Consider the following 14,042-nt stretch of genomic DNA (forward strand, 5'->3'; position numbering starts at 1 on the left):
GCGGTAACTATACACACACATACACACATACACTCACTGTGACGTCAGGCTGGAGTGGGTCTGCCAGATCCCCTGCGGTAACTATACACACACACATACTCACTGTGACGTCAGGCTGGAGTGGGTCTGCCAGATCCCCCGCGGTAACTATACACACATACACACATACACTCACTGTGACGTCAGGCTGGAGTGGGTCTGCCAGATCCCCCGCGGTAACTATACACACACACACACATACTCACTGTGACGTCAGGCTGGAGTGGGTCTGCCAGATCCCCCGCGGTAACTATACACACACACACACATACTCACTGTGACGTCAGGCTGGAGTGGGTCTGCCAGATCCCCCGCGGTAACTATACACACACACACATACTCACTGTGACGTCAGGCTGGAGTGGGTCTGCCAGATCCCCCGCGGTAACTATACACACACACACATACACTCACTGTGACGCCAGGCTGGAGTGGGTCTGCCAGATCCCCCGCGGTAACTATACACACACACACACATACACTCACTGTGACGTCAGGCTGGAGTGGGTCTGCCAGATCCCCCGCGGTAACCACACACACACACACACACACACACTCACTGTGACGCCAGGCTGGAGTGGGTCTGCCAGATCTCCCGCGGTAACTGTACACACATACAGGCCGTGTGATTGTGAACGTGTCCTAGCGCCTCCTTAGTTTCAACTCAAAAGTGTCTCTTGTCTAGTGTCTGCTAGACCCACGTTGAACCGTTTGGCCAACATAAACAGTCCTTAGTCCATTTTTACAAGAAACCCAATTTAGGAATCAGAGTTTGGGGAAATGTTTGGTGACCTTTACACTTCCATTCTTGCATTCTCATAGTTGAAAATAACTGTTTGTTTGTTCATTCTGAAATAGGAAAAACTCCCGAGAACCCAGTGTGGTACAATCCTGGTAAGTGGTGTTGACATATAGGTTTGGAAATATCTCTTGACTTTTTCTGATGAAATTATACACCAATGTATGTTAAGTCATCAGTTATGAAGTATGAGCTGAGGTTTTTTTTATATATTGAGTACTAAAAATAGGATTTGAGAATAATAATAATATTTATCTGTTGCAGGTGGGCACCATGAGACGTCCATATTCATTGACGGTAACGAGTTCTGGTTTGTGACGGAACCAAAGCTGCCATACGAGGAGGCTAGTTTGTACTGCAACAGCAACGGCAGCAAGCTGGCAGCACCACAAAGCTCCAACGCAGCCATACAGATCCACAATAATCTGCCACAGGTACAGTATAGTGCAATTACAGTACCGTGGTGAACAAACCAGACTTACTGTACGGTATAAACCTAGTTAGTAAAGAAAGAGCTGGACTCCATAATGGTGGAACTGCCACGTTTGTTTCCAATATTACAACAACAAAGCAAGTTCCTTCCAACAACAAACACAGTTTTCCGCTGACTTCATTGCACCTACAATGAACTGCAGGTAGTCTTTTTAAAAAAATGATGGAACTACATTATTATTATTTTTTTTTACCACGATGCTGGATTTTCCTCTCCTCCGTTTCATCAACAGAACGAAAACAATAATGTGCTGGGGGCAAACAGTGGTGCTGTTTGCTCTCATGCAGATTTCAGCTTTAAGGCTTGTATATCAACCCTGATTGTAATAGATATAGAGCAGGAACGGAGAGGAAGAAGGTGGCCACTGAACTATCCTAATAAAATGAAGACGAGAGAGAGAGAGAGAGAGAGAGAGAGAGAGAGAGAGAGAGAGAGAGAGAGAGAGAGAGAGAGAGAGAGAGAGAGAGAGAGAGAGAGAGAGAGAGAGAGAGAGAGAGAGAGAGAGAGAGAGAGAGAGAGAGAGAGAGAGAGAGAGAGAGAGAGAGAGAGAGAGAGAGAGAGAGAGAGAGAGAGAGAGGTATGTGAGAGATGTATGTGAGAGAGTAGCAGGGAGTGGCTTTGTTTTGTCCTTGTGTGTTTATTTATTCATTGACTTGTGACCTGATTGGGCAGATGCCAGGAGGGAAGCAGAGCTGGTGGGTGGATGTAAGAGACACTGGACACTACTTCCCCATGAGGTGAGTCACACAGTCACAAAGTCACGTGGCAGGTCACACCTCACCAACCAACAACCACCCCCCGACAGGGTCACGCAGCAACACACGTTCTCAAGCACTGCCCCCAAAACGTGTCTTGTGATCAATATTCATGTCAAATATAAGTGATGTTATTGTGTGTGTTGGTTAGAATAAGAGTGAATGACTTTCTACTCCTGTCCTCTAGGTTTTCCCATATGCGCTACTACCGTGCTGCGTTCCTGGGCAGGTGTACAACCATCAGTGACAAGAACATCTTCCCAGGTGAATGAAAACGTAACTACAGTACAAAGAGTAGTTGAAATCAAGTTGTTTCCTTTAGATAATGTAGAAAGGATTATAATGTAGGCTGTTGGTTACTAGGACACTTCCCACTGGGCACACACTGGTTGAATCGACGTTGTTCAACGTAATTTGTCAACGTATTATGACGTGGAATCAACGTGGAAAATACATTGGATTGGAAGAAGTAATCAACCAGTACTGTTTTCATCTGATTTCAAACAGATGCATGATACCTGTGCATCTAACTTTTTCACTCATCTTTATTCACGATTCATTTAGGATTATCCGGAATCATGGTAGCAACCACATTAATGTAGAAGTGTTTGGAAACATATTATATTCTTATTTACAGTACAAGTGACTCCAAAATGACTCAATATAATATTTACCATACATTTTGTTGGGCACAAAATAATCTGACACAAATCCAAAACAAACAGGAAGTGCATCCAACCAATTTGTAGAGTCACAAGCTTGATGTTGTCATTGCATGCAATGAATAAGGGACCAAATAATTCACTTTTTACTACTTTAATACACATAAGCGAATTTCTCTCAATACTTTGGTCCCCTGAAATGTGGGGGGGGGGGGGGGCATGTATTATGTGCTGTAATTTCTAAACGTTTTACCCGATATGGATGGAAATACCCTGAAATTGAAGCTGAGAGTCTGACTTTATCATTTCAAATCCAAACTGCTGGAGTACAGAGCCAAAACAACAACAATGTGTTAGTCTCCCAATACTTTTGGAGCTGACTGTATGTTGTTCATTATATACGATAGGCCCTATATATACTATCCCAGTAGAAGATCTCCTTCAAATGTTGATATTTGGATGCGTTCTCAGTTCATTATCCAGTTTGTCTACAAATTCATTGTTGATATGTTGGATTCACGTCTCCATCTCAACCAAAAATCTAATTTAAGGAATAGCAGTAAATCAAACTTCAAATAGTTAACTTGTAGATTTAATTTGAAATCAACCGACCATCCTTCATATACAAGAACATATCGAAAGTTAAAAGTCATGAATATCATAGTATTTATAGAGATAATGGTAACTACTTCTAAATGTCTCAATGTGTTGTGTTTCCAAAGCTTAAGCAGGGTACTTAGTGGTAGGCATCTGGATTGTAGACTCGTTCGGGCTCCCGAGTGGCGCAGTGGTCTAAGACACTGCATCTCCATGCAAAAGAGGCTGTGTCACATATGGGCGTGATTGGAAGTCCCATAGGACGATGCACAATTGGCCCAGTTTCGTTTGGCTGGGGTAGGCCGTCATTGTAAATAAGAATTTGTTCTTAACTGACTTGCCTCGTTAAATAAAAGGTTAAATAAACACTACCCCTCATATTCCAGTAGGAGTCACTGTTCAGGCAGAAGTCATTGGACTGCAGCTTCACATTTTATTTCAATATATCTTTTTATTTAGCTTGACTTTGAAACAATGACGTTGGTTCAAACATACCATTTTACTATCAACATTGAAACAAGGTCAAATAAAATGTGTCTAATTAAATCTAAAATTAGACCATTTCAACCACCCAATATACTGTACATTGAATATATGATTAAAACATATTTTGTACGTTTCTATGTGGAATTGAACTAAATTGCAATGTATACATAGTTCTGGTGATTAGGTCAATTAGATTGATGTAACAACCTATTAGTCAGCTTAAATACATGTATTTATACTGAACAAAAATATGCAACATGCAACAATTTTAAAGATTTGACTGAGTACAGTTCATATTGAAATCAGTCAATTTAAATACATTCTTCAGACCCTAATCTATGGATTTCACATGACTGGGAATACAAATATGCATCTGTTGGTCACATATACCTTTTAAAAAAAGTCAGTATCTGGTGTGACCAACATTTGCCTCATGCAGCGCGACATCTCCTTCGCATAGAGTTGATCAGGCTGTTGCCTGTGGAATGTTGTCCCACTCCTCTTCAATGGGTGTGCGAAGTTGCTGGATATTGGCGGGAACTGGAACACGCTGTTGTGCACGTCGATCCAGAGCATCTCAAACATGCTCAATGGGTGACATGTCTGGTGTGTTTGCAGACCATGGAAGAACTGGGACATTACAAGCTTCCAGGAATTGTGTACAGATCCTTGTGACATGGGGCAGTGCATTATCATGCTGAAACATGAGGTGATGGAGGAGGATGAATGGCACGACAGTGGGTCTCAGGATCTCGTCACCGTATCTCTTCAAGTTCAAATTGCCATGGATAAAATGCTATTTCTCTTCGTTGTCCGTAGCTTATTCCTGCCCATACCCTAACCCCACACCACCATGGGTCACTCTGTACACAACACTGACATCAGCAAACCGCTCGCCCACACGACGCCATACACGTGGTCTGCGGTTGTGAGGTCAGTTGGACGTACTTCCAAATTCTGTAAAACGATGTTGAATGCGGCTTATGGTAGAGAAATTAGCATTTAAATCTCGTGCAACAGTTCTAGTGGATATTCCTTCCATCAGCATGCCAATTGCACAACCCCTTAAAAGTTCAAACATCTGTGGCATTGCATTGTGTGATAAAACTGCACATTTTAGAGTGTCCTTTTATTGCCCCCAGCACAAGGTGCACCTATGTAATTATTGTGCTGTTTAATTCGTTTCTTGAAAGGCCTCACCTGTCAGGTGGATTGATTATCTTAGAAAAGTTGAAATGCTCACTAACAGGAATGTAAACACATTTGTGCACAACATTTTAGAGAAATAATCTTTTTGTGCGTATGGAGCATTTCTGGGGTCTTTTATTTCAGCTCATGAAACATGGGACACAACACTTTACATGAAACAATGTTCATTCAACCAATGTGTGCCCAGTGGGTTGTTACCTTCTGGTCACACACACACACACTCACTCACACACACTCCTGCCCCTCCAGAGTACGAGTACAGCTGTGAGCTGAAGCTGCCATTCGTGTGTGAGAGACACAATACCACAGCTATAGAGACCCACCCTGGAGAGCCTCACCCCAATGGTCTGCCCTGTGAGAGTGACTATTTGCGCTTCAGGGACAAGGTCAGTCTGTCGTACACACACACACATACACACTGGAGGCTGGTGTCACTGGACGGCCATACAGTAACGGCTGAAATGGAATGAATGGAGCGGTATAAAACACATGGAAACCAGTTGTGATACTGTTTCATTCGTTCCATTCCAGCCATGACAATGAGTCCGTCCTCTGATCTAGTCTACATACAGGTACATTCTGTGTAAGCAAGAATGGGTGTGGTATATGGCCAATATACCACGACTAAGGGCTGTTCTTACGCACGACACAACGCAGAATGCCTGGATACAGCCCTTAGCTGGGGTATATTGGCCATATACCACCAGCCCCGTGGTGCCTTATTGCTATTATAAACTGGTTACCAATGTAATTAGAGCAGTAAAAATGTTTTGTCATACCCGTGGTTTACGGTCTGATATACCACGGCTGTCAGTCAATCGGCATTCAGGGCTTAAACCACCCAGTTTCTAATCATTGTTATTGAATGTTGTCGTTGTCTTTTCCAGTGCTACGGGGTGATCAAGCCTCTGTACCTGACTTTTCAACACGCCAACGAGCACTGTCAGTCGATGAGAGGAACTCTACTCACTATCACAGACCAAGTTGAACAGGGTGAGTCTTTTTATTCAACATGTTTGTCAATAGACAGCCTTCCATTCTCCTGAGATGACCAATGATTGATGTCCCTTCAATGTCCGTCTTATCCAGCGGTTGTTGACTAGTTGCGCCTATCTGTTTGTTGTGGTCAGACTTTGTGACCTCCCTGTTGCCGGCGCAGCCCCAGAAGACGTGGATTGGCCTGAGGCTCAAACAGCAGGACCCAGAGTGGGTGGATGACTCCCAGGTCTCCTACCTCAACTTTAACCCCCTGCTTCACGGCCTACTCAGGCCCATACTCGTCAATGTGAGTTCCCACTCACTTCCCTTCTCAATTCTATCCAGAGTGGCCACAGGGATCAATGAGTTATAACTTAGAGTTATAACTTAGAATTCAATCAAAACCCAGTAAACATATCTCTCATTCAACTGAAATCATAGAATAGTTTTACTGTAAAAATACCAGGTATACTCCCCTCATAGGCAGTTGGTCAGAATCAGGGGTGAAAGTAAGCTCGAATAGTGGGGTACCCCATACCGGTAAAACCCCAACGGGATTCTCAATCTCTCAAAATGCTGAAACAAATAAATCCTATTTCTCCACTCCTGGTCCTGAGACAAATGTAACATTTGGTCTATCATTTTACTGAGAGGAAAGCTTAATTGTGTTGGAGTTCATATTATAATAGGCTACATGTGAGGCCTACTGTCCTTTTCCAGTCACTATTCCAACTACTGGGTTAGTTATATTCATCCATACGGTGCCATTTGATCAATTCAAAGAGACCACTTACAAAACACCACAAAGTGTTATGAATGACATTCTGTTATTGTCATCCATTAGGGCTGCACAAGTCTTGTAACCTGAATTGATGCGTACACTGCTGCGGTCTCGGCCAATTAATTGAGGGCCTCCAGGGTGGCACAGTGGTTAAGGGCGCTGTACTGCAGCGCCAGCTGTGCCACCAGAGACTCTGGGTTCACGCCCAGGCTCTGTCGTAACCGGCCGCGACCAGGAGGTCTGTGGTGCGGACGCACAATTGTCCTAGTGTTGTCCGGGTTAGGGATGGGTTGGCCGGTAGGGATATTCTTGTCAGCGACTCCTGTGGCGGGCCGGGCACAGTGCGCGCTAACCAAGGTGTTTCCTCCGACACATTGGTACGGCTTGCTTCCGGGTTGGATGCGTGCTGTGCTAAGAAGCGGTTTGTGTATCGGAGGACGCATGACTTTCAACCTTCGTCTCTCCCGAGCCCGTACGGGAGTTGTAGCGATGAGACTAAACAATTGGATACCATGGAATTGGGGAGAAAAAAGGGTTAAAAAAAGTGTTTAAGGACAGTAGGCCTCACATGATAGGATCCAGAATGTCGGCCTCACATGATAGGATCCAGAATGTCATTCAAAACACTTTGTGGTGTTTTGTAAGTGGTCTCTTTGAATTGATCAAATGGCACCGTATGGATGAATATAACTAACCCAGTAGTTGGAATAGTGACTGGAAAAGGACTGTAGGCCTCACATGTAGCTTATTATAATATGAACTCCAACACAATTAAGCTTTCCTCTCAGTAAAATGATAGACCAAATGTTAATTTTGTCTCAGGACCAGGAGTGGAGAAATAGGATTTATTTGTTTCAGCATTTTGAGAGATTGAGAATCCCGTTGGGTGACCTAAAGGTGCAATTTCAGCATAAAAGCAGACAGTATTTCATTTTCAACCACATAAAATATGCATCCAAGATTAATTTAAATACTATCAGAAACATGTTGGATCATTTCCTGGAAACGGGTCAAATTGATGTCATTTGGAGATCTCCCTGGTCCCTTAAACGTCCACGTGAGAAAAGCAAAAATCAAAAGCGAAAACTTTACTGATGTCAACTCGATTGTTGATGACGCATTGATCATTCTATCGATTTATGACATTATTCTGGTTAGCAAGGCTTTATTTAGTCTTCCAAACAATCATCAAGTAATGACAAGAGTAGCTGCATGTATCTAGTTATAGACAGGTTGACTAACAAATAGTCTACAAAATGTCGGAAATTATAAGCAGAAGAATATCTGCATGAGGCTTAAATGTTCTAAACATTTTTCTGCACCCCGTCGTTCCACCGCCCCTTAGTGACGTTCGCAAGTAAACAGAAGTCATTCTTAGAAAATCAGTTAAAAACATGACTGGTTGTGTTTATGCCACATTAAAAGGTAGACGAATATATTTTAAAAATTAAGACGACAAAGCTTTATTAGCTCCATAGAGATCCTATTAAATTAATAGGATTCTATATGTAATTCTATGATTAGGTCCATAAAACAATAATAAGCGCGTTCACCAATAGGAGGTCTCCATACCAGGAAGAAATTAAATGTACTTTAACCACTGGTAAGAGTGCGTGCAGGTAGTCTTTTTAAACAAATGATGGGACTACATAAACATTACTATGATAGCCTATACTAAATACCAGTCTCTAAAAAACATGTTCCACATCTGTTTCAAAGTTCAAGGTCATCATAACCTATAACTAACTCTCTGTGTCCCTGTTGTTATTGTGTCTGTCTGCAGCTTCATGACCCAGAGAGCATTGAGCTGTGTGTCTTCGTGTTCAAAGACCCCAGCTCTGCCATGATGGGCTCCTGGGACTACACCTCCTGCTCTGACCAGCAATATGTGTCCATCTGCCAGCACTACGCAGGTACACCACCGCTACCTAGCAGCAGAGGGCGCCAAACACAACAAATTATCTGTGCTTATCTTGTCCGTGTTGGTGAAAGATCGGATGACGTGTGGACTTTACAGTCAGAAGGCTTGTGATAGAAAGACTCTTGATATTAAGTGTATGAAGTAGACTGATATTATTGATAGTTGTTACTTGATATTGCTACTGTTTTGTGGAGTGGAAATTGAGCATATCGAATAGGGTTTAAAACCTTGTCTGACCCCTTTAAATCCCTCTCATGTTCTCAGACAAGCCAGAGGAGCCCCAGTTCCAGTTGGAACCGTTCCAGGTCAACAACCACACCTTTAAGCTGCTTCTGAAGAACATGACGTGGCACGAGGCTCTGGCGGAGTGCAGGAACCAGAACATGGACCTGGCCAGCGTAGCCGACACCCTGCAGCAGTCGGTCCTCACCGTGCACGTCACCCGCGCACACAGCCCCATGTGGATCGGCCTCTTCAGCGCAGACGTAAGTGGCCATAGGTCTTCACCCTAAGCCGTTGGTGTTCGCAGATCTAAAAGAAAGGGATGGGTTTAAGGCAACATGGCAAAGCAAACAACCGGTAGCCCATTGGGAGGCTAGGCGGAGCCGTCACCATGTAGAATAGGCCACACCCATCCTGTTCCCTCAGTTCTGCCATCACTGAATGATAGTGGCTGATTTCATAATGACGATTTCACAGATTCTACAGTGCGGTTCAGTTTGTTCTTAATGGACTTGCCTGGTTAAATAAATAAGGAACTCACTCAGCGTTTTGTATTGTCAGAATGGTGTCCACTACCACTGGACAGACCACAGTCACACAGTGTTTAGTCGCTGGTCCTCAGAGCCCACCGTTGGACGCTGTGTCTTCCTGGATACGGACGGCTTCTGGAAGGCTACAGAGTGTATGGAACAGTTGGCAGGGGCTATCTGCCATGTTCCACACGGTAAGACAGCAATACAGTGGCTCAATTGGTAAGCGCTGGGGTCTTGTAATGTAATGGTCATACCAAAAGTGTAAGCACTATAGATGCAATTGTCTGTTAAGTGGCATAATTAAAACAAGACAGGATGAAAATCAACCAAGCACTCTCCTCAGACAGCAACTGTGTGAATTTTGGCTTTTTTTATTTGAATTTTATGAATGAACACTTTCAATGTTTCCAGAAGAGACTCACACCACCCCTGAGGACCGGGCTGTGAAATGTCCTCACAAGAGCAGCGGGCCAAACTGGATCCCTTTCAAGAACAACTGCTACACCTTCCAACTGGCATCGTCCAGATGGGAAGAGTTTGACAAGGGCCAGATACTTCAGACATGCAAGAAACTGGGTAAGGAGCAGGGACACCGTTTGGCACAGACATCAGTCAGAAACCATTTGTACTGTGAAGACCTCCACAAACAAGATACATATTAGAAACATGTCCTATAGTCTCAATTAGAAATGCCAAAAAGAGGGAGCGCTGCTTTGGCATCAAATATGAAGACGAAGAGAGATGCTCATTGGAGAATGGGGTATAATTTATAGCGACCAAATTAAGTTGCAGCGGTGTAAAAACATCATGCTTCCAAAGAATTCAAAGCATTCTCTCTTGTGGAAAAGTTTTTAAAAATCCTTTATTTTAGCAAAAAATGTGAACTCACCAACGTGTATTGCTCAGCGGCCTTCTTCAGGGTTCACAGGTGCATAGTAGTGACAGGTGAAATGAATGACCAGGAAATAAACAAATACAAGTAAATCAATCAAATATAACTATAGGCCAATACAATGTTTCACACAAACAACTCAAGATTAATAAATAAAAAAATCTATATATAATAGTTACAGAAATGCAATAAATCTATTTCATTGTTCAACCCTGAAAGCACCAGCTTGTCCCGTAGGGTGGGCGCGTGTCTATAAGAAAAGCATGGCAGCTCGGTAAAAAACGTCACCTAATGCAGGGTCCATTTTGATGATACTCCAATTCTGTTTGATGATATTCTTTATGTGAGATGCCTCTCTGCTGTACTAGGTAACAAAATACATTTGGTTTGACTTTTGGGGCCTTTGGTATTGTCTGAGCATATTTTCTCTTTCTAAGGATGTATCCTTTATTATGGATTGATTGACAACACTTGATTTGTATCTCTGTTTCAGCAACTTTATTTAGGAAATCATCCCCCTTTGTCACAAATGCTCCGTCGCCGCTGAAATGGGCATGACGGCTCTGTGTGGAGCTGAAGCAGTTCATTGTCAAGTGATCAAAACGACAAAATGACGTCATGTATATCATGATTTGATCAAAAAGAAAATGGATTGAAGAGGATCAAACAAAAAATCTCTCCAACCGTAGTCCTAAAAACACACTTGCATAGTTGGGTGCAAAACAGGCGGCCATTACTGGCCATTTGACTTGTCTGTAGAGTTGGACCTGAAAAAGAGTTGGAAGAAAAAGAACAACGTTATTGTTTAGTGCCCACTTTGTTCGAGAAACTCTGGGGCTGCGCTTCCCTCTGGGCCGAGTTGAAGATGGTGTTTTGGAGCCTCGAGAACGTCGCTGTGTACAATATCCCAATTGTCTTGAGAAATTCTATAGGAAGAGAGACTGCAGATTCTTTCAAACTATTTTATTATAAGATTTGCACAAATGAAGCAATCAACCATCACTAAGAAGAGTCAGAGTTGGAAGCTCCACGAACAGAGTTGTCTCTCAGCTGTTATGGGAAAGTCCAACCTCATTGTCTATGTGGCAGTCAGCAGATGTGTGCAAACAGGGGTGGAGAACATAGTGTATAAAAGGCATTTATCTTGTCTGTGTAGATGAAGATAGCTGATGTTGACCACCATTGTCTGTTCCTTCCTGCATGTTTCCATACAGAGGAGTTCCTACAGACAGTACAAACAGGTTGTCACATACTGCGGTCGCACCCGGCTCTTATCTGTACGCCCAGAGTTATAACTAAGTCACACAAGACAACAAGCCTGCATCAGGGAAATAAAACACTAGCCTAAAACAATGGACAATTCTCTTAAGTAAAAACAGCATAGTATGTTTCATTTTGTACATTTCCGCGACGCTTCATACAGTATTTTCCAATGGTATTACAGATGCATTTCTTGACACAAACAGAAACGTACATTTATTGTCTTGACCATTCACCCTCTGGATGGCACACATACACATACATATACACATACACGATCCATGTTTCAATTGTCAAACAGGCTTAAAAATCCTCCTTTAATAACCTGTCTCCTCCCCTTCATCTACACTGATCGAAGTGGATTTAGTGACATCAATAAGGGATCATAGCTGGTCAGTCTGTCATGGAAAGAGCAGGTGTACTTTCCACAAGAGAGTGCCTTGGATATTCCTTTTAAATATGATGTTTTTACATCGCTGCAACTTCATTTGGTCGCTATAAGTCTCAATTAGACTTTTTTGAGATTTAAAAAATGGACATTGATGCCTGGTCAAAACAGACTTCATCTGTGCTCGGATTTGAAGGTGTTTATTAATGAAACCTACGCACTGCTTATGTACGAGTAATAAAGTCTTTATGAAGTGTTACCGGTTGATGTTCTTCTCAGATGCTGATGCAGACATCCTGACCATCAGGAACGTAGTGGAGAATGAGTTTGTGAAGGAGCAGCTGCTTCCCTTTAAAGACCTGGTGCAGTTTGTCTGGCTAGGGGTGTTCAACGATGACAACGGTGAGTGGACTGGACCGGGTTCCCCCGTATTCATCTCCCCAGCACTCAGTATGGACAGTTAGTCCTTCTGTTTGAGTTGTTGTTTCGACTTTCATATTATCATTCATTGCCCTGCATTATGAGGAGACGCTGAATTGGATCCTTGTAAAATGTCTACTGGATCATCAAGTTTGAAGCTTACTCACTGATCGTCGTTGTATTATTGTGTGATGAGACGTGTAATAAATGTCAAGAGGTTGCTCCTGTCTTTGGTAGATAACCAGATGAAGTGGTATGACGGTACCAACGTCCAGTACTCTAACTGGGGAGATGGAAGACCAAGCGTCTCAGCCAGCGATGAGTTCATGGCTGGTCTCAACACTGAGGGAGTCTGGGATATATTCACCAAGAAACGCCACTTCAGCCACTTCAAGCAGAGAAGCATTGTGGCCTGCAAATTGGATAAAGGTTGGTAGACCCCATTCAGACAAACATACTTCACCTATTCACAAGGAGTACTATCTTTTTTTAAAAATTACAACTAAATAATACATTTTGCACTTGATTGACTCTATTAACACATTTTCTTCGTCCCCAAGACTCTAAGGACGAATACAATCAGTCGGTCAGGGACTTTGAGCACTATGGCAACCTGAGCTACCACGTGATAACCAGGAAGTTGAGCTGGTTCCAGGCGCTGGAGGAGTGTGGCCGTGGCAACGGACACCTGGCCAGCGTGCATGACACCGGGCACAACGCTCACATGGAGCTTATCGCCAAGCGAGACGGCTTCCCGCTGTGGATCGGTCTGTCCAGTCAGGATGTAAGGGAGCTCAGCCACAATGCCACTAACACGGCGGCCATTTCTATTGAGAATAACGGCATCTTTTGCAGCAATTTAGTTAAACGGCAGGTAGACATGAAATGCAAAATTTGCTAAGCACCTCTAGTGTGAAGTTTGTTGAGTAATACTGCATCCCCCACCCCTCTCTGCGCAGGCTAGTGGCTCTCAGTCTTATGAGTGGTCCGATGGGACTAAGTATCATTACAGTCAGGCGGGACTCTCTGACACTGTTGTCAAGTCCAGCTCAGACCCTCAGGGTGTCTGTGTGTACATCACTCCCCATGGCACCTGGATGAGAATGGACTGCAATGCCAAGCTGGACGGAGCCATCTGCTACAACACCACCATCACCACCCCCACTCAGAGTAAGATCCAGTCGTATTACCTAGCCTATTAAATCACCACCACCACCCCCACTCAGAGTAAGATCCAGTCATATTACCTAGCCTATTACATCACCACCATCACCACCCCCACACAGAGTAAGACCCATTCCTAGTACCTAGGCCTATTACAACACCACCCCCACTCAGCGTAAGACCAAGTCCTAGTACCTAGCCTATTACATCACCACCCCCACTCAGAGTAAGACCCAGTCCTAGGACCTAGCCTATTACATCACCACCCCCACTCAGAGTAAGACCAAGTCCTAGTACCTAGCCTATTCCATCACCACCATCAACACCCCCACTCAGAGTAAGACCCAGTCCTAGTACCTATCCTATTACATCACCACCCCCACTCAGCGTAAGGCCGAGTTCTATTACCTAGTCTATTACATCACCACCATCACCACCCCCAC

General features: G+C 43.5%; 1 protein-coding gene across 2 annotated transcripts in view; it reads left to right on the forward strand.

Moving 5' to 3' along the window:
* Positions 1-14,042, forward strand: part of LOC135542564 (lymphocyte antigen 75-like) — a 36,910-nt gene that overhangs the window by 17,534 nt on the left and 5,334 nt on the right. Inside the window, exons 17-31 of one of the 2 annotated variants that reach the window (XM_064969641.1) lie at positions 898-933; positions 1,103-1,272; positions 2,004-2,068; positions 2,274-2,350; positions 5,290-5,426; positions 5,928-6,033; positions 6,171-6,325; positions 8,583-8,712; positions 8,985-9,205; positions 9,504-9,666; positions 9,890-10,051; positions 12,295-12,417; positions 12,673-12,864; positions 12,996-13,219; positions 13,395-13,605. In XM_064969641.1, coding sequence (XP_064825713.1) covers positions 898-933; positions 1,103-1,272; positions 2,004-2,068; positions 2,274-2,350; positions 5,290-5,426; positions 5,928-6,033; positions 6,171-6,325; positions 8,583-8,712; positions 8,985-9,205; positions 9,504-9,666; positions 9,890-10,051; positions 12,295-12,417; positions 12,673-12,864; positions 12,996-13,219; positions 13,395-13,605 — 2,172 coding nt within the window. Of the gene's footprint in view, positions 1-897; positions 934-1,102; positions 1,273-2,003; positions 2,069-2,273; positions 2,351-5,289; positions 5,427-5,927; positions 6,034-6,170; positions 6,326-8,582; positions 8,713-8,984; positions 9,206-9,503; positions 9,667-9,886; positions 10,052-12,294; positions 12,418-12,672; positions 12,865-12,995; positions 13,220-13,394; positions 13,606-14,042 lie in introns of both variants that reach the window. The other variant, XM_064969640.1, reaches the window with a different exon arrangement.

This window comes from Oncorhynchus masou, chromosome 6, assembly GCF_036934945.1.
Source record: "Oncorhynchus masou masou isolate Uvic2021 chromosome 6, UVic_Omas_1.1, whole genome shotgun sequence".
Lineage (NCBI taxonomy): Eukaryota > Metazoa > Chordata > Actinopteri > Salmoniformes > Salmonidae > Oncorhynchus > Oncorhynchus masou.